Genomic DNA, 18,145 nt, shown 5'->3' on the forward strand with positions numbered 1-18,145 from the left:
ATCCCATCTGGTCCTGGAGATTTGTCCACCTTAATATCCTTTAGCTGACCCAACACATCTTTCCTCCTTATATCAATGTGATCCAGAGTAAACAAACTTCTATCTCTAATCTCAGCATGCATCATCTCCCATTCCTCAGTGAACACTAATGTAAAGTAATTATTGATAATCTCACCCATTTTTTCAGGTCCGACATAGAACCTTCTTTCTTTATCCTTTATTGGATGTACCCTTTTTCTTGCTTCTTATATAAGAATAAAAGGCCTTGGGATTCCCCTTAAATCTGCTCGCTAAAGTTATTTCATGACCACTTTTAGCCCACTTGATTCTTTGTTTAAGATTGGCCCTACTCCCCTGATATTCCTCCAAGGCCCGTTCTGTTCTTAGCTGCCTGGACCTTTTGTGCGCTTCCCTTTTCCTCTTGGCTAGTTGCACGATTTCTCCTGTCATCCACGGCTCATGAATCTTGCCTTTCCTATCCCTTGTTTCCAAAGGGACGTGCCTATCCTGCACTATCTTCAACCTATCCTTGAAAACCTCCCACATATCATATGTGAACTTTCCTTCAAATAGCTGTGTCCAATCTACATTTCCCAGCTCCTGCCTAATTTTGATGCAATTGGCTTTGGCCAATTTAGTACTTGTCCTTAGGACAACTCTCATCTTTGTCTACGAGTATTCTAAAACATACAGAATTGTGGTCACTATTCCCAAAGAAATCCCCCACTGCAACTTCTACAACCTGGCCTGGCTCATTCCCCAAAACCAGGTCCAATATGGCCACTTCCCTTGTCGGACAATTGACATACTGCTCTAGAAAACCTTTTTTGGACGCTCCGAGCCACTGCCGAGAATGCTGCCACCGAAGATACCACTTTCACGAACGCCACCCAGAACGTCACTTCCAGGTGCCACCAAATGCATCACCTCCGCCCCCATGACTGCCACTATTCACGTCACTTCTCCGGTGATGTCACTTATGACCGAAACATCGGCTTTCCTGCTCTTCAGATACTGCATGACCTGCTGTGCTTTTCCAGCCCCATACTTTTCTCCTTTAAGAAATGAGAGTTCAGGGCAAAATTAATAGTCACTTAGATAAATTTAGTTTAATTAACAAGAGCCAGCATATTTTACTGGAAGCAAGTCTTTTTTAACCAAGTTGATTCAGTTTTTTGATGATGCAACTGTGAAGGTTGCTGTGAATAATGTAAGTGACATTGTCTACATGGACTTCTAAACATTATCTGATAAAATGTCAAAAAAAGGCTTGCCAGCAAAATTAAAGCCCATGGAATAAAAGATACAGTATCAGCATGAATATGAAGTTGTTTGAGAGACAGAAATTATGGTAATTTTTTTATCGAGAAGAAGATGTAAAACAAAGTTCTGCTAGGATTATTACTTTTTAAAATTTATATTAATGACCCAGAATTGGGTGTAAAGGGCACTATTTTAAAACTTTCAGCTGACACAAAACTGGAAATATTTGAAGGTATGAGCAGACTTGGACAGACTAATAGAATTGTAATTATGTGGCAAACTAAATTTTACATAGAGCAGAGTGAGGTGATATGTTTTGCTGGAAAGAACAAAGAAAAGCAATGTAACTGTGTATAAATTGTAATATAGGGTAGAGTCAGATTCCCTGCAGAATCTCACTTAGGTTCAGGATGTACTCTGAACATAATAGAAATGACTGACAATTCCAAATAATGTGTTAACTCGGCAATTTTATTGAATACAATAATACTAGTAATGTACAGCAATTTATAAATGATGCCACAAGTGATAATTCCCATTAAATATTATTAAATCAGAGTGAAATTATATGGTCCTAGACCACTTCTTTACATACGTTAATCGGTGTTTACCATAATGCCTGAGTATAGAAGGCAGTAGTTTTTAGATGGAGCAAAGAAATAAGAAAGAAAGATCAGGAACTAGAGGGCTTTGATTTATGATGAACAACAAGAGACAATGGGAGATAACAAAATGCATTTTTTTTAAAAAGTAGGTGATTAGAAACTAGAAGACTGTGCCTGAGAGTAAGACGGAGCCAGATTCAATTAAGCCTTTCAAAGAGCATTGAGTAATCACCCAAACAGAAAAGGTTTGCAGGTGTACAAAAACTGTGGAAGTGAGAGTTGCTCAATTGCTCTTACAGTGAGCTGGCATAGCCAGCAGAGACCAAATGGCCTCCTTCTGTGTTGTAAACATTCTACTATTCTACTTATCATTAAAACATTGAATGATGCCATGAAAAAGATTTGGCAGGAAGGATTAGGGAAAGCCCAAAGAATAAGAGAATGATCAGAGAGGAGGTATGACCAGTCAGGAATAGAGTAGGGAACTTGTGCGTGGAGTCTGAGTAGATAGGGGAAGCCCTAAATGAGTTTTTTGCTTTGGTTTTCGCTAAGGAAAGGGACCTTGTTGCGAATGAGAACTTTGAGGAGCTGGGAAAGAAGATTGAACAGATCAAGATTGATGAAGTTGATATGCTGGAAATTTTGGCAAACATTAAGATTGATAAGCCCCCAGGGCCAGACCAGATTTATCCTAGGTTGCTCCAGAAAGCAAGAAAGCAGGTGCTAAGCCACTGGTGAAGATCTTTGCTACCTCACTCTCCATGGGAGGTGTACCAGAGGATTGGAAGGAGGTGAATGTTGTTCCTCTTTTCAAGAAGGGGAATAGAGAAATCTCTGGCAATTACAGACCAGTCAGCAAGGTTTTGGGATAGGATTTATGACTATTTTGAAAAGCATTGAGTGATTAATGGCAGTCAATATGGTTTTGTGAGGGGCAGGTCATGAGTGAGTGACGAGACAGGCCGATGAAGGTCAAGCAGTGGATGTGGTGTATGTGGACTTCAGCAAGGCATGGTAGGCTAATTCATAAAGTCAGGAGGTATGGGATACATGGAGATTTGGCTGTCTGGACTCAGAATTGGTTGGCTGACAGAAAGTAGAGAGTGATTGTAGATGGAAAGTATTCTGCCTGGAGGTCAGTGGTGAGTGGTATCGCACAGGGCTGTGTTCTTCTGCCTCTGCTCTTTGTAGTTTTTATAAATGACTTGGATGAGGAGGTTGAGGTGTGGGTTAGTAAATTTGCCAATGATACAAAGGTTGAAGGTGCTGTTGATAGTATCGAGGGCTATTTCAGGTTGCAGCGCGACATAGACAGGATGTAGAGCTGGACTGAGAATTGGCAGATGGAGTTAACCTGGATAAATGTGAAGTCATGCATTTTAGAAGGTCGAACTTGAATGCTGAATATAGGATTAAAGGCAGGATTGTTGGCAATGTGGAGGAACAGAGGGTGTTCAAGTGCATAGATCCCTCAAAGTTGCCACCCAAGTGGATAGGGTTGTTAAGAAAGCATATGGTGTTTTGGCTTTCATTAACAGGGGGATTGAGTTTAAGAGCTGTGAGGTTTTGCTGCAGTTCGACAAGACCCTGATGAGACCACACTTGGAATATTGTGTCCAATTCTGGCCACCCTATTATAGGAAAGGTACGGAGGCTTTAGAGAGGGTGCTAAGAAGGTTTTCCAGGATGCTGCCTGTACTGGAGGACTTGTCTTACAAAGAGGTTACTAAGCTCAGAAGTTTCTTGACGGAGAGAAGGAGGAAGATAGGTGACCTGATCGAGGTATACAAGGAAATGAGAGGCATGGATAGGGTCAATAGCCAGAGCCTTTTCCCCAGGTCAGTTTTGACAGGCACGAGGGGTCATAGTTTTAAGATATTAGGAGGAAGGTATAGAGGAGACATTACAGGTAAGTTCTTTACTCAGAGAGTTGTGAACACATGGAATGCGTTGTCAGCGGTGGTAGTGGAGGCAGAGTCATTAGGGACATTTAAGTGACTGCTGGACATGCACATGGACAGCAGTGACTTGAGTGGTGCGTAGGTTAGGTTATTTTATTTTAGATTAGGAATAATCCTCGGTACAACATCGTGGGCCGAAGGGCCTGTTCTGTGCTGTACTTTTCTATGTTCTCTGTTCTTTGATGCACCTCAGAATGAGACCAGTTGATTATTGTGCTTATGCCTCTTCCTTGAAAGAGCTATGTAATTCGTTCCACTCCAGTTCTGTTTCTGGAGCCCTCCTGTTAATGCTTTCACTTTAACTGTTTGTCCAATTTTCTTTGAAACTTACTTTTGAATCTTCTTTCCTTCCAAACAATTCATGCCAAATTTGCTGCAGGGAAATTAAGATTTTGTGTCACTTCTACGTCGTTTAACTTATCTCTTTTTCTCTCGCTATCGGCTCTTCTGCCACTTTTCCTTCTTCTTTAGAATATCAAAACTGTTCCATTTTCAAACACTCTAACTGCTCCCTTTGCAGTCTCCTCTATAAGAAGAACAGGTTCAGTTCCTCCTGTCTCTCCAGATAACTGAAGTCCATCCTACCTGATACCATTAAAATAAAACCCTTTCTGAAGTTTCGACATCCTTCTCAAAGTGTGGTGTCTAGAATTAAATCCACTACTCTCTCTGTGTCTTAATTAATGTTTAATCAAGGTATAACATAGGATTTTGCTTATGTAGTACATGACTCCATAAATAATATCAAGGATTTTTTAATGTAACCTTGTCAACTTTAATAAAATATGCATAAAATATCCAGGTCTGTCTGTCTCTGCATCCCTTTAAAACTTAATTGATATTGCTCACTTTGGTCTTCATACCAAAATTGACCACTTTAGACTTCTGAGCATTAAATTTCATCTGTCATTGATGGCCATTTCATCAATATGTCTACATACTCCTGATGACCGCTTTTGCACTTTTTTGGTCATACTTTCCAAGTTTCCTGCCATCTCCAAATATTGAGCTGTCGCTCAGCATGACCTCCCTTGAATAAACCCATGCTGACTGTCCCTGATCAAACCTAAACATAAAACAAAAAACTGTGGATGCTGGAAATCTGGAACAAAAACCAAATTTGCTGGAGAAACTCAGAAGGTGAGGGGGGAGGTGTGGGCACAAGTTTTGCATTTTTTGCGGTTGCAAGGGGAAGGTGCCGGGAGTGGAGGTTGGGTTGGTGGGGGGTGTGACACCTCCCCCCTCACCTCCCTCCAAGGCCCCAGTGGATCCTTCCATATCCGTCTCAAATTCACCTGCACCTCCACACACACCATTTACTGTATCCGCTGCACCCGACGTGGTCTCCTCTACATTGGGGAGACAGGCCACCTACTTGCGGAACGTTTCAGGGAACACCTCTGGGACACCCGCAACAACCAACCCAAACGTCCCTTGGCTAAACACTTTAACTCCCCCTTCCACTCCGCCAAGGACATGCAGGTCCTTGGCCTCCTCCATCGCCAGACTCTGGCCACATGATGTCTGGAGGAAGAGCACCTCATCTTCTGCCTAGGAACCCTCCAACCACACGGGATGAATGAAGATTTCTCCAGCTTCCTCATTTCCCCTCCCCCTACCTTATCTTAGTCCCAACCCCCGGATTCAGCACCGCCCTCTTGACCTGCAATCGTCCTCCCAACCTCTCCGCCCCCACCCCCTCTCCGGCCTATCACCCTCACCCTCACCTCCTTCCACTTATCGTATTCCCAGCGCCCCTCGCCCAAATCTCCCCCCACCTTTTATCTCAGCCCACTTGGCACACCAGCCTCATTCCAGAAGAAGGGCTTATGCCCGAAATGTCGATTCTCCTGCTCCTCGGATGCTGCCTGTTCTGCTGCACTTTTCCAGCACCACACTTTTCAACTCCTACTTTTTGTATGTCTTGAAAAAAAATTATGTCACTAATAAGTTTCTTTTATCCCATAGTATAATGAATTTTCCCCAACATTAATCCAATGAAATATTTGAACTTAATACCAATCTTGTCAATTTTGATTCCAGGTGGATTTTTTCGCCACATGGCTTTACCCCCAACTGTCGCAGCTGGTAAGGAAAGTGATAAGTAAATGCTTTGTAGTACAGAGCTTAAACTTTGCTGAAAGGAGACTAAAAGTTGAAGCTTCATACTTGCACTCAGAGGAAGTAGAATGCAAGAAACAGATGTTTTTAAAAATCAGCTTTTACAGCATGAGAAAGATTTGTTGGGACTTTTAGGCAATTAGCTGCTGGTTAGTCAGTGGATTAGAATCTTGCAGAAGGTAACTCACCTCCTGACCCAACAGAGCAGGCTCACCATCTGCAAGACACAAGGCAGGAGTGTGATGGAATGCTCCTCACTTGTTTGGATGAGTGCAGTTCCAACAACACTCAAGAAGTTTGGCACCATTCAGGACAAAGCAGCCCGCTTGACTGACACACATCCACAAATATCCTGTCCCTCCATCACCAACACTCAGTAGCAGCAGTGTATACTACCCATAAAATGAATTACGGAAATTCACCTAGGGTCATTGGAGAGCGCCTTCCATGCCCAGGACCACTTCCAACTAGAAGGGTAAGGACAGCATTACATAAAACATGATCACTACCTCCAAGTTCCCTCCAGGCCACTCATTATTCTGATTTGGAAATAAATCATTTTTCCTCAGTGCTACTGGGTCAGAATCCTGGATTTCCTTCCTGAATGATATTAAGGGCCTACCTACAGCAAACGGACTGCAGCTCACCACCACCTTCTCAAGGGCAAGTGGGGATAGACAATAAATAATGGCCCAGCAAGCAACATGCACTTCCCATGAGTGAATAAAAAACATTTATGCTGTAGTCAGTCAGATAACTCAAATCTGAATGAACTCTGTAACTGCTTGGTTCCTTAAAGTAAGTGAAAAGAGGCAATCATATCGTTTCCAGGTGCCACAGTTTCAACAAGAATAAGCTAGCACATTAATAATACTGTGTCCCTTCCACTTAACAGTACATTCTTTAGCAATGCCTTTGTTAGCATTGGAAAAGAGATTCAATTTTGACATTCTCAGATATGTTAACATTGGTTGTTGATATCACACAATGAATATGTCGCAAATGAAAATGTAAATTTAGTACAGAAATCACACACGGGACTTCAAGTTTATTGTGATGATATGTAAACCTAACCTTGGAGTGTTTGATGGGTAGTTGGTGCTGGATTTGTGAGCAATAGGATGGCTTAGAGATACTTTATTCTATAGAACTCCATTTTAAGAGCTGATATAGGTTGCTCAGATTAGCAGGTATTTCCTGCCCGGTATGAAAATAGAATGTGAAGTTTTCCTATTTTACTTACAGGAGATTCCTATGAGCAGGTTATAAATTATCATAAGAAGATCTTGAAGGAAAAACTTGAATATATTACAGATTACACATCAATTGCAGGGGAGCGTATCTGTCTCCTTCAGAGATTCACGGATATTTGGATCACTGATGCAAAGGAACATGAAGTAACAGAGATTGGTCCCTCCTCCCTCAGACATGACAAGACAGTTGCTAAATATATGGAGAACAAAGATATTTTTAGACCCATTCGTGAACAATGGCCGGCAAGAGTGGTTATTACCAGTGGCATTGCAGGCATCGGAAAGACAATTTATGTAAAGAAGTTCCTCCTTGACTGGGCAATGTCAAAAACACACCAGGAGTATGATTTTGTATTTGTCTTTCCATTCTGTGAGCTCAATCTCATCTCAGAGGAAAGCCTCAGCCTTGTGGATCTAGTGCAGCAACATTACCCACATATGAGACAATTGGATGAGACTTACCTAAAGGACTCTGCTCACTCCTTGTTCATTTTTGATGGTCTGGATGAAAGCCGATTTTCCTTAGATTTTGAAAATAACCCTGTGTGCAGTGACATAACAAAGCCAGTGCCTCTGCAATCATTACTGACAAATCTCATCAAAGGGAACCTTCTTCGTTCAGCATCTATCTGGATAACAACGCGCCCATCAACAATACACCGAATTCCATCCTGCTACGTGGACAGAGTGACAGAAATACAAGGATTTCAAGATGAAGAAAAGGAAGAATATTTCAGGAGGAAATGCCAGGATGAACAGCTGACAGAGAAAATCATTGCACTAGTGAAGAAGCAAAGTAGCCTTTGGATGATGTGCTATGTGCCTGCTTTCTGCTGGATCCTCACCACTGTTTTAGAACATGCCTTCAAGTCATCATATGCTGAGGAATTTAGAGGTAGCACCGTAACTGAGATTTATACCAACTTTCTGCTTGTCATGGTGACGTACCATCATGAACACCGTGGCCATGGAAAGGAAAAAATTGATAGGATATGCCAACTACTCCAGTCAGACCGTGCGGCAATACTCAGTCTGGGCAAGCTTGCATTCCAGTACCTTAAGTCTCACACCTTTGTCTTTTATGAGGAAGATTTTAAATCTTTTAATATTGATATCTCATCCATCTCTAGTGGGTTTTGTCGGCAGTATGACATTGAGTACTCTCCGCTTTCCCACAAGCGGGTCTATTCGTTTGTTCATGCCACAGTCCAAGAGTACTTTGCAGCTCTCTATATTTTTGTGGCTTACCATAATGAGAAACAGAACCTGATGGCATGCAGCATACTGGGACGGTTCTGGGAGATCTTTTCGAAGCCTACCTTCTTTCAGGTTTGTAAAAGTGCCTGCAGTGAGGTAGTTCGGAGTCACACAGGCCACTTGGATCTGTTTCTCCAATTTCTCTGTGGGTTAGGAAAGTGTAGGATACAGAAGTGCCTGCAAGGTCTCCTAACTGATGTGGAGGAACTGACAGATGACCTAAAGAACACTATAAGCTACATGAAGAAGTTGCTCCAAACAGACATCCCTCCAGAGAGATGTATTAATCTATTTCACTGTCTAACTGAGATGAATGACAAATCAGTAGTGAGAGAAATGAATGAATCCCTCCACCAGGGAGTGTTGTCTTCCAAAAAACTGTCACTCGCTGATTATTCAGCATTGGCCTACGTTCTGAAAACATCAGATATGGACAGAAAAGAATTTAATTTATCCACATACAGGATATCACCAGATGGTTTGAAAAGACTATTACCAGTTATTAAATCCTTTGAAAAAATAACGTGAGTATTTTGACCATAAAGGATTTGAAGAGTACACTTGTTTACTTTTCTATGACACAGATATTTTAGACATTATTTTAAGTTCAAACATTGGAGGGGGAAGATGCACAAGTGATTTAGATACTAGAAGAGATTGCTGAGCACATGGCTGAAAGCTTCAAGGATAGTGTGGAGGGGAGAGTTAAATGGATACCTGACAGCATGAATGATTAAACATGTACTAGTTTCTTGAAATGGACACATGACAGCAGAAACTTCTTATGCTTTGTACACCCTTATATAATTTGGTCTGATTTATTCTAATGAGCTATATGGAGTCTATTGAGGTTTTCAGCATATAAGTTGTGCCCTGAACTCAGTCGATTTAAGTCAACAGTTCTTTCATGCACTGAACTTGGGACAGCACAGTAGATACATTACTGTACTTTTGCAGTCTGGGACTGGGTGGGTACAGTGGGTCAGACCCTGTGTCATAGTCAGGTGGGTGTTACAATGGGTCAGATACTGTCCTATCATAGTCAGATGGCTGTTACAGTGGGTCAGACACTGTCCTGTTGCACTCTTGGACTGGGTGGGTCAGTGGAATAAGCAACTACACCATAGCGTTAAACTTTTTGACTATAGCCTATCAGCAATGCTACAGGACAAGAGCAAATAGTGTAATATAATGCAGGAGTGATATTTATATATGACTCTATGTTTCTTTGCAACACTTGCCTAAATTTTATTTGATCTATTTGACCTACTGTTTGAACTGTAGGCTATCAGGTACTGTCATGGATGAAGAAATGGTTAACTCTATGAGCGCTCTCCTGCTTGCCAATAAAAATCAAATCAAGGAGTTATGGTAAGTTGTGAATTGGTACCAGAACATTTTCTGTACAATTCTTAGCAGCATATTGGAGCCAGCTGTCTTCCTGAGCTCAGAATTGGAATTCCCACCTCTGGGTCAGATGGTTTTGCGTTTGAAACTTCATTCCAGGATATGATCACATAACCTAGGTCGACATTCCAGTAACATATTGAGGAAGTACCGCATGCTGTCTTCCAGGTGAGAAACCTTCTGGTCACTCAGATAGATGTAAATATAAATTAGAGGATAACAGGAAGTTCAGTTAAGGTGAATCACCAATATTTATCTCTCAACTCACATCACCGAAAAAGATTTTAATTAAGCACTTCATTGATAATGATGCCCTTTGGATACCAGGATACTGATATCAAGGAAGATGCCACATAAATATAAGATCTTCTTTCTGATAGTAATGAATTAAGAACTTTGAAATTTTGTGAAACAAATGATGTTAGGCTGCTCTGCCCTTACCTCAGTGGGCTATACTCATACCATGAGTAACACTGAGCTATAAGGCCCAAAATATCTTGAGTCCCATTTCCAATTCACACTCAGTCATTTCATATCAATTGGTGGAGTAGTACAGGTTTAAATCTTAGCTCAGTGACTAGGGCCCTGCTCCAGATCACCATTCCTCCCCTGCCTGGGATACACTGCTATTACTGCTTATTGACTACACCTACATATAAAGGATGATCATTCAGTTGACATACTGAAGAGTGTTCAGTGCCCTGGAAGCCAGACCCCACGGCCATTTTGTCCTTTCGGGAAGGAGAATGAAATGATGGATAACGAATCTGTTAAGCAAAGGCCCGGTAGTTCAACTAGTACTTGGGTTTTGGTGGAAAGCTCATTAACACACAGACTGGATCAAGAATGTTAGACCCTTAAACATCATACACAGTAATTTCCAAGTTAATTAATATTTACAGGATATTTTAATGGGGCAATTGTAACCATGATATGCACACATAACTTTAGCTGGTCATTGGCTAGTGATCGGTGGGGCTGATTTATCTTAATTCTTGCTTGTGAGATTCTGAACTTTCCAATTCCTGTTTTAGATGAGATCTACTAACACAATAAGGACCTGGGGCATTCTTGCCATGTCTGACTCAGGCCATCAGAATGGATTCAAAATTTTACTGTTTCCTCTTGATTACCTTGAAGTCAGAGTTCCCTAATCATGGTAATCACTGTCTGATGATGACCCAGTAGAAAATCTCCAAGTACTTGATATCAAACCCATCCCCTTACTAATTTGACACTAATCTTCATCATGAGCATGGCCAAGGTTACAACTCATATTGTTATACCCTTTGTGTTGTGGATGTCCAATCATAATTCTGAGGCCAAATCAGTGCATAGCACATTACAAGCAACATATAGAGTTTAACTATCTGGTCCCATGAACTTTGCCAACAAGTCCTGAGTGTTGAAATTTGACATTTACCTATCAGCAAGCGATAGTGGCAACAACAATCTCTTCCAACTGTTCAGGTCCATTATATTCAATAGTCCAAACAAAATAATAATAAAACAAAAGTGTTAGTGTTAGACTTGGGAATGGAGTTTGTTGAACTTTGAGGGCTGAATTGCCAGCTGATGATGTGGCCCTAGGACTATATGCTTCAGTTCTATGATTTTATTATAAATGTGAAATGCTTTACGTTCCAGCTTGATAAATAACACATTGGGAGATACAGGCCTCAGAAATCTGGCTGCCGCACTGATGAGCTCAAGCTGCAGACTGGAGATACTGCAGTAAGGAAGCCTTTTCTACTTTCAAAACTCTTGAACATAGAAACATAGAAAATAGGGACAGGCAAAGCTATTCAGCTCTTCAAACCTGCCCTTCCATTAAGTATGATCCTGATCAATCGCCCTATTCGGTACCCTGTTCCCACTTTCTCCCCATACACTTTAACGTTAAGAACTATATCTTGTTCCTTCTTGAAAGCATTCAATGTTTTCGCCTCTGTGGCAGATAATTCCACTCTCTAGGTGAAACAAATTTCCTCATCTCAATCCTAAACAGCATACTCTACATCTTTAAACTGTGACCTCTGGTTCTGGACTCCTTGGTCATTGGGAACATGCTTCCTGTGTTCATAGAATTACAGAATTGGTAGCAGGCAGAAGGAGGCCATTCAGCCCATTGCCCATTCACTGTTCTATTACCTAATGCCAATCTTGTGCTTTCCCCCATACCCTTGCACACCATCTCTATCCAAATAACCATCCAGTGCATGCCTCAATTGAACCTGCCCTCACCACATTTTCAGGCAGTATATTCTATACTCTACCTACTTGCATCACCTTTGCTTCAGTTGCACAGCACGTTAAATCTATGCCCTCTTGTTCTTTCTCGAACAGGAACAGTTTCTCCCTATCTGCTCTGTCCAGCTCATTCATGATTTTGAAAACCTCTATCAAATCTCCTTTCAGTCACCTTCTCTCCAAGGAGAACAGTTCCAACTTCTGCAATCTGTCCTCATTACTAAAGCTTACCCTGTCTAGTCCTGTTAGATTTTTTTTTTGATTTTCTATGAGTTTCTCATTTGTTCTTCTAAACTCCAGTGGATATAGTCCTAACCAAGCTAGTCTTCATTCAACAGCCTCTGAGCTAACATTGACTAAGAGGAAGTGAGGACTGCAAATTCTGGAGATCAGAGTCAAAAGATATGATGCTGGAAAAGCACAGCATGTCAGGCAGCATCTGAGGTGTAGGAGAATTGATGCTTCAGGCATAAGCCCTTCATCAGGAATGTGGGCTTATGCCAAAACATTGATTCTCCTGCTCCCTGAATGCTGCCTGACATGCTGTGCTTTTCCAGCACCACACTTTTTGATTCTGAGTGAATATTCTAAGAAGCTATCTAAATGGGTTTGACTATTTGGTAAATATAAGAATGTACATCATTGTAAAGGTTTTCATATCTGAATTTCCTCTTCATACATTTTAATGCTTAGATCACTTTTAGTTCTTAATCTTCTGTCAAGTAAAACCATTTTCATCTACTGTAATAAAACATGAAGCATTTTCATGTCATTAAAACTAAAGAAAGTCTTGAAAAAGAAGTTGCTTCTGACCTTAAATATGTAGATTACAATAAACACTGGTCCAGCCAGCGATGCCCACAACAAAGTAAAGGGGCAGATTGAAGGTCAAAGAATGCTGTATTGGGCTACTCATATAAACAACTTACTATATCTATAGAATGGTATTTATGGGAGCTGGCATAAAACCAGTTGGTCCCTTATGTTTTTGTTGATTATATTAGATGTATGGGGGTCAGTTGGCTAAACATCTGTTTTGCAATGCAGTCTAATGCCCAAAGTGTGGGCTCAAATTCTACACTGGCTGAGGTAACGATGAAGAACTCTCCTCCTCAATTCTCCCCTTACCTGAGGTGTGGTAACAAATTGCTAAATCACCACTCTTTAATGAGAGAGCAGCCCTATAGTCTGGTATAACTGTGGCAACTTCACCTTTCAAAATTCTCATGCTTCATGTAATTTAATTCTTTGCAGTCTGTGTACAAATAACCTCACTGAGCAATGTGGCAGAGATCTAATTTCCATTTTAAGAACAAATCGAATTCTAAATGAGTTGGACCTGAAATACAACCAATTGAAAGATGCAGGAGTGAAGCAGCTTTCTGTTGCGCTGCAGGACTCTGACTGTGAGATCGAAACCCTGGGGTAGGTGCCCATTATTGTTACACTTTTCTTTGTAACACAATGTTTTTAAATTTTTTGTATGGCAGTACTCAATGGTGTCTGTATGATTTATCGAGATTGTGGGGAAATGAGTTCACACACTGCTGCTGCGAGGAACTAGCCCTGGCTCTAAAAACCAACCAGTCACTGAGAAGGCTGGACCTCAGCTGCAATAATATTGGAGACTTGGGAATAAAACTACTTTGTGCATCGATGAAAGATGATGGCTCTAAAATTGAGAAATTAGGGTAGGTAACTCCACCTTGTAATTGTTATTATCTGCTGTACAGCAATAGTCTGTGGATCATCCCTGCACCTGCAGTGGCCAGATGTAGCAACAAGCAACTAGACATGATTGTGATCAACATGGTTTAAAGAAAATTCAGAAATCAGTATTTTAGAAAATTTTCCAATTTAAGAAGGATTCTGGGTAATCCAAGATGTAAGATGGGAAAAAGTTGTGGCTGTAAGAGCTGCTCCTTTTTTGATGTATTTTAGGTGTTGGTGGAGATTTCCTCAAATTCCAAGAGCAGCAATTGCTGTTTTATATGCTGTTGCATTGTTTTAGAACCTGGGGGTTCAAAAGATCAAAACAATGATATTTTAAAAAGGAACAAGACAGACAAAGGCAGTGACCACATGGTCAGAGAAAGAAACCTATACTGAGATCTGACACAGCAATGAATCTGCAGTTACTGCCTTTGCTGTTTGAGTTGAAATATTTCTGGATACCGGAGCGCATCAAGGAAAAAATTGACAAACAATGAAATTCACAGCTGTTCTTGGAGGAATCTGTGTGGGAGAGATCACAGCACAGGAACAGATAAGTGCATAGCTGTAAATTTAAAATAATGAGTTGAGTGGGTTCTTTCTTGATTATATGTTTTATTGAGATCTGTCTCTTGATTAAATTTTAAAATTATAAGCTGTAACTATTAAGTTAGCCTGGAGCAGTGTTTTTATAGAACAATAAGACAATGCATTTTCTGGGTCTGTAGCTTATTAAGGAGAAAGGATGGCCTTTAGTAGAATAATGTGTCCTTCCTGTCTGATGCGGGAGTTTAGGGAGAGTTTCTGTGTTACTGATGATTATGTCTGCAGGAATTGTCTGGTTGTGAATCTATCATCTCGCATAGATAGGTTGGAGGGACAGTTAGAGGCAAAAAGGAATTTACAGGAGCTAGGGGGTGTGATGGATGGAAATTATAGGAAGTAAGAAAAGCTGCAGATACAGTCAGGTAGATGGGTTAACTCCAGGAAAGGTAGGTGAGGCAGGCAGGTAGTGCAGGAGTCTCCTTTGTCTATCCCCATCTCAAAAAAGTATACTGTTTTGGAAAATGTAAGGGGGTGATGGATTCTGAGGGGAATGTAACACAAACAGCCAAATTTCTGGTACTGAGAATGTTTCTAATGTAATGAGGAGTACGTCAGGTTCTAAGCAATCGATTATGATTGGGGACTCTCTAGTCAGAGGCACAGGCAGACGTCTCTGTGGCTAGCAGCAAAAAATCAGAATGGTGTGTTTCCTCCTTGGTGCCAGGATCAAGGATACCTCAGAAAGAGTGCAGAATGTTCTCAAAGGGGAGAAGGACCAGCAGGATGTCATTGTACACATTGGAATCAGTGATGTAGGAAGGGAAAAAGATGAGATTCTGAAGACACAACATAGGAGGTAGGCAGGAATTTAAAAAAGAGGTCCTCGAGGGCAGTTACTAATGGTGTTCCGCAAGGATCTGTTTTGGGACCATTACTGTTTGTCATTTTTATAAATGACCTGGAGGAGGGGCTAGAAGTTGGGTGAGCAAGTTTGCAGATGATACGAAAGTCGGTAGAGTTGTTGACAGTGAGGAAGGATGTGGCAGGTTACAGCGGGATATAGATAAGCTGCAGAGCTGGGCAGATAGGTGGCAAATGGAGTTCAATGTAGGTAAGTGTGAAGTGATTCACTTTGGTAAGAGTAACAAGAAGATGGGGTACTGGGCTAATGGTCGGATACTTGGTAGTGTGGATGAGCAGAGGGATCTTGGTGTCCATGTACACAGATCTCTGAAAGTTGCCACCCAGGTAAATAGTGCTGTGAAGAAGGCATATGGCGTACTGGCTTTTATTGGTAGAGGAATTGAGTTCCGGAGTCCTGAGGTCATGTTGCAGTTGTATAAGTCTCTGGTGCGGCCGCATCTGAAATATTGTGTGCAGTTTTGGTCACCATACTATAGGAAGGATGTGGAGGCACTGGAACGGGTGTAGAGGAGGTTTACCAGGATGTTGCCTGGTATGGTAGGAAGATCGTATGAGGAAAGGCTGAGGCACTTGGGGCTGTTTTCATTGGAGAAAAGAAGGTTTGGGGTGACTTAATAGAGGTGTACAAGATGATTAGGGGTTTAGATAGGGTTGACAATGAGAACTTTGTTCCACAAATGGAGTCAGCTATTACGAGGGGGCATAGCTTTAAATTAAGGGATGGTAGGTATAGGACAGATGTTAGGGGTAGATTCTTTACTCAGCGAGTCGTGAGTTCATGGAATGCCCTGCCAGTAGCAGTGGTGAACTCTCCCTCTTTATGGGCATTTAAACGGGCATTGGATAGGCATATGGAGGATAGTGGGCTAGTGTAGGTTAAGTGGGCTTGGATCGGTGCAACATCGAGGGTCAAAGGGCCTGTACTGCACTATATTTTTCTATGTTCTATGTAATATCTGCGTTACTCCCAGTGCTGCGAGCTAGTGAGGGCAGAAATAGGAGGATAGAGTAAGTAGGACTGATAACTTAAACTGCATTTATTTCAATGCAAGAGGCCTAACAGGGAAGGCAGAACAGCATGGTTAGAAACATGGGACTGGAATATCGAAAGCAATTACAGAAACGTGGCTCAGGGATGGACAGGACTAGCACCTTAATGTTCCAGGATACAAATACTATAGAAGGATAGAAAGAGGGGAAAGAGAGGGAGGGGAGCAGCATTTTTGATAAGGGATAGCATTACAGCTGTCCTTAGCAAGGATATTCCTGGGAATACACCCAGGGAAGTTATTTTGGTGGAAGTGAGAAATAGGAAAGAGATGATAACCTTGTTGGATTATATTGTAGACCCACCAATAGTTAGCAGGAAATTGAGGAACAAATTTTTAAGGAAATCTCAGTTATCTGTAAGGATAATAGGTTGGTTATGGTAGGGGATTTTAACTTTCCAAACATAGACTAGGACTGCCATAGTGTTAAGGATTTAGATGAAGAGGAATTTGGTGTGTGTACGAGAACATTTTGTGATTCATTACACAGATGTACCTACTAGAGAAGCTGCAAAATGTGACCTACTCTTGGGAAATAAGGGAGGGCAGATGACTGAGGTATCAGTGGGGGAGCACTTTGGAGCGAGTGACCATAATTCTACTAGTTTTAAAATAGTGATAGAAAAGGATAGACCAGATCTAAAAGTTGAAGTTCTAAATTGGAGGAAGCCAATTTTGACGGTATCAGGCAAGAACATTGAAAAGGTGAATGAGAGCAGATTTTTTTTCAGGTAAAGGGACAGCTGGAAAATGGGAAGCCTTCAAAAATGAGATAACAGTATATGCCTGTTATGGTGAAAGACAAGGCTGGTAGGTGTAGGGATGGCTAGAGAAATTGAGGTTTTGGTTAAGAAAAGAAAGGAATCATCTGTCAGGTAAAGACAGCAGAGATTGTGTGAATCCTTAAAAGAGTATAAATGCAGTAGGAGTATACTTAAGAGGGAAATCAGGAGGGCAAAAAGAGGGCATGAGATAACTTTGGAAAATAGAGTTCAGGAGAATCCAAAGGCATTTTATAAATTATTAAAAACAAAAGGGTAAATAGGTAGAGAATAGGACCCATCAAAGATCAGCAAGGCAGCCTATGTGTGGAAATGCAGGAGATGGGAGAGATACTAAACAAGTATTTTGCATCAGTGTTGACTGTGGAAGGTATAGCATGTAGGCAAATAGATGGTGACATCTTGAAAAATGTCTATATTACAGAGGAGGTGGTGAGGGATGTCTTAAAATGTATCAAAGCGAATAAATCCCCAGGATCTGACCAGGAATACCTTAGAATCAAGGAAAGTTTTTGCTGGGCACTTTGCTCAGATATTTGCATCATTGATTGTCACAGGTGATGTACCAGAAGATTGGAGGTTGGCAAACGTGGTGCCACTATTTAAGAAAGATGGTAAGGAAAAGCCAGTGAACTATAGACCAGTGAGCCTGACATCAGTGTTGGGAATCCTGAGGGACAGGTTTTATATGTATTTGGAAAGGCAAGGACTGATTAGGAATAGTAAACGTGGCTTTGTGCATGGGAAATCATGTCTCACAAGCTTGTTTTTTGAAGAAGTAATGCAGAGGATTGATGGGGTCAGAGTGGTGGATGTGTTCTCTATGGACTGCAGTAGGCGTTCGACAAGGTTCCTTATGGTAGACTGGTTGGCAAGGTTACATCTCATATAATATAGGGAGATCTAGCCATTTGGATACAGAAGTGGCTTGAAGGTAGACATCAGTGGTGGAGTGTTGCTTTCCAGACTGGAGGTTTGTGACCAGTGATGTGCAACAGGATTGGGGCTGGGTCC

The 18,145-nt window shown here is 41.3% G+C and overlaps 1 protein-coding gene across 3 annotated transcripts in view; it reads left to right on the forward strand.

Moving 5' to 3' along the window:
- The window catches only part of LOC132821615 (NACHT, LRR and PYD domains-containing protein 3-like), a 63,926-nt gene that overhangs the window by 26,972 nt on the left and 18,809 nt on the right, over positions 1 to 18,145 (forward strand). For 2 of the 3 annotated variants that reach the window (XM_060834291.1, XM_060834292.1), the window contains exons 4-9: positions 5,873 to 5,917; positions 7,196 to 8,984; positions 9,745 to 9,831; positions 11,515 to 11,601; positions 13,372 to 13,542; positions 13,638 to 13,808. In XM_060834291.1, the coding sequence (XP_060690274.1) occupies positions 5,873 to 5,917; positions 7,196 to 8,984; positions 9,745 to 9,831; positions 11,515 to 11,601; positions 13,372 to 13,542; positions 13,638 to 13,808 (2,350 nt within the window). The remainder of the gene's footprint in view (positions 1 to 5,872; positions 5,918 to 7,195; positions 8,985 to 9,744; positions 9,832 to 11,514; positions 11,602 to 13,371; positions 13,543 to 13,637; positions 13,809 to 18,145) is intronic. The other variant, XM_060834293.1, reaches the window with a different exon arrangement.

Source organism: Hemiscyllium ocellatum, chromosome 13 (assembly GCF_020745735.1).
Source record: "Hemiscyllium ocellatum isolate sHemOce1 chromosome 13, sHemOce1.pat.X.cur, whole genome shotgun sequence".
Classification (NCBI taxonomy): Eukaryota; Metazoa; Chordata; class Chondrichthyes; order Orectolobiformes; family Hemiscylliidae; genus Hemiscyllium; species Hemiscyllium ocellatum.